Raw genomic sequence first — 2,154 nt, 5'->3', positions numbered from 1 at the left:
TCAGACAGAAGATCTCAATGTTGTAGGGAAGAAAAACAAAAAGCATGGCCATGTCTGAAGGGCACACGCCCTCTCCATTTAAGAGGATGGAATTCAAATGACCTCCTTAATGTCTCTCCTGAGGTGCATTCTCTTCCTGGGTGTTTGGAAGAAACCGGCCATAAGAATAACCTTAAAACAGAAGAGGTGAGAAAAGGTCATGAGGTGCTGAGGGCCGTGTTCATACACACGCCCCTGCATGTAACGAGGGTAATGGACACAAAGAATGATTACGTTTTGTAATGATGAATATGCTAATTTCTTGATTTGATCATCACATACTGTACACAAGTATTGATAGTCAACGCTGTACCCCACAAATATGTATAATCAATTATGTTTCAATTAAAACAAAATAGGTCTCCAGGCTCAGCTGACAAGGGAGATGGGAAACACCCTGCAGAGAGGGGTTTGTGGGAGGTGGAGGCTTTGGGGGCAGGGGGACGACTCCTCTACATGCCTTGTGATCAGCTACAAACTATTGTGGACCGCACTTGGGTACTGGTTTGGTAGCTAGTGGGGGAACCAGGGCTGTGCATACACGTGAAAGGAAATGAGAGGACACTTGGGACGAGAAAGAAAGAGCTTGAGCCGGTTGTCCGTTCTCCAGTTTAGTGAGCACCTCGTGAGTTCAATCCTGGGACTCTGCGCATGACCCATCCTCATGCAGATTTGTCTTTGCTGATGAAAGTAGGCTGTTTCTCCATCCTCACTGGGCTCTGGCCCAGGTTTGTTCCTGCGCAGGAGTTTTACAGAGAGAGAATGGGGAACATGGCTCCGAGCAGCCACGGGTGTCTGGGATCCCAGGCTGGGAGTTAGAATAGTGGGAAATGTCTTGCAACCCTTCCTCCACCCAAAGCAAACACTCAGTACGTGTTCCAAGGCCCTGAGGAAAGTCTGACCTTTCCTCTAACCTGAAGAAAATAGAACCCAAATTCAGAGAGCTCACTAATACAAAATTCTCCTTTTTGTGTTATCTTTTGATAATGAATAGGCTCTTGGGATAAGGCACATGCAACAAAAATTTGCTTTTCAGAGTCTGGAGTCAGGTCACCGTGTTTCTCAGTGTTAAGCCTCAAAGCATGTCGGCTTCTTGAAATAATTATTCGGTAACTGGATGGTATGTTGAGTCCTGTGGGCTGAGCAGGAGTCTTGCCATTTTTAAGCTACTTGGAAGGATTACTTCTGCTTTTTTCACTATGATCAAAATCATTCATTTTCTTAGTTCAGACAGAGGGACACTTGTTCCTTTCATCCCCTCCCCTTCCATAGAAATTACAACCACACTGACATTTCCACATTTTCAAGCTAATTTTTATTTTCAAAGCATTCCAGAAGCCGTAGAGCCAGATCATCGCTATGTCTGCACTGTGGCTGCTTCTGGGCCTCCTTGCCCTGATTGGTGAGTGTGGTTCGTTTTTTCCAAATGACCTTGGAGAAGTAAAGGATAAAATAGGAACATAATGGTACTTCTGATACTTGAAACTGCAATAGAAAACATTATTTTTCTCCTAAGCTGTCGGGTAAACGCTGGAGTTAGTAACAGCCACTGACAAGCAGCCTCTTCCAGGATCCCACAAAAGGATGGGGCTCTCCAGAATGCAGGGTGGGCTTAAAACAGCATTACCAGAGGCTAGACTTTAAATGTACGCCATTAATAACTGCTCATTATTCCATTATAGAAACTTTTTCACCAAAAGTATTTATTAAATTTATTTATACACCATAAGCAAGTATTTCCATAGAAGGATTGATGTGGTTGCTGTAATAAGACTAATGTAATTCAAACAGAAAACCAGTATCAAGGGTATTGAGTTGTGACTAAGCTACCTGCTGGGGCTGACATAGTCGCTGTGATTGAACTTCGGCTTTGGTCTTGAGGTTCCTTGCAGCTGGGACAAAGAGGGAAAGAACTTGGTTTTTGTAAATGAAAGGAGGAAACATAGTTCCTCAGGAGAAGCAAAACTTTTCCTGGCTGTAAATTCAAAAAATTTCTCAGATAGAGTCTTATATCCATTTGTTTACTAACTGACTCATGCATTCAGCAAATGTCTAAAAAAGAGGGAGCCCCCATGCAGAGACCTGGCCCTCTGCCTCACCTGCATGTGCACCACT

At 43.7% G+C, this 2,154-nt stretch overlaps 1 protein-coding gene across 1 annotated transcript in view; it reads left to right on the top strand.

Annotated features, from left to right (window-relative positions):
* The first annotated feature begins 1,370 nt into the window (after window positions 1-1,370).
* The window catches only part of LYG1 (lysozyme G-like 1), an 8,047-nt gene continuing 7,263 nt past the window's right edge, over window positions 1,371-2,154 (top strand). The window contains exon 1 of the mRNA XM_008590637.1: window positions 1,371-1,441. Coding sequence (XP_008588859.1) covers window positions 1,399-1,441 — 43 coding nt within the window. The 5' untranslated portion in view covers window positions 1,371-1,398. The remainder of the gene's footprint in view (window positions 1,442-2,154) is intronic.

This window comes from Galeopterus variegatus, unplaced genomic scaffold (assembly GCF_000696425.1).
Source record: "Galeopterus variegatus unplaced genomic scaffold, G_variegatus-3.0.2 Scaffold6237, whole genome shotgun sequence".
In the NCBI taxonomy this organism is placed as follows: Eukaryota; Metazoa; Chordata; class Mammalia; order Dermoptera; family Cynocephalidae; genus Galeopterus; species Galeopterus variegatus.
The sequence above is the reverse complement of the archived record's forward strand: the minus strand, read 5'-3'. Positions and strand labels throughout refer to the sequence as shown.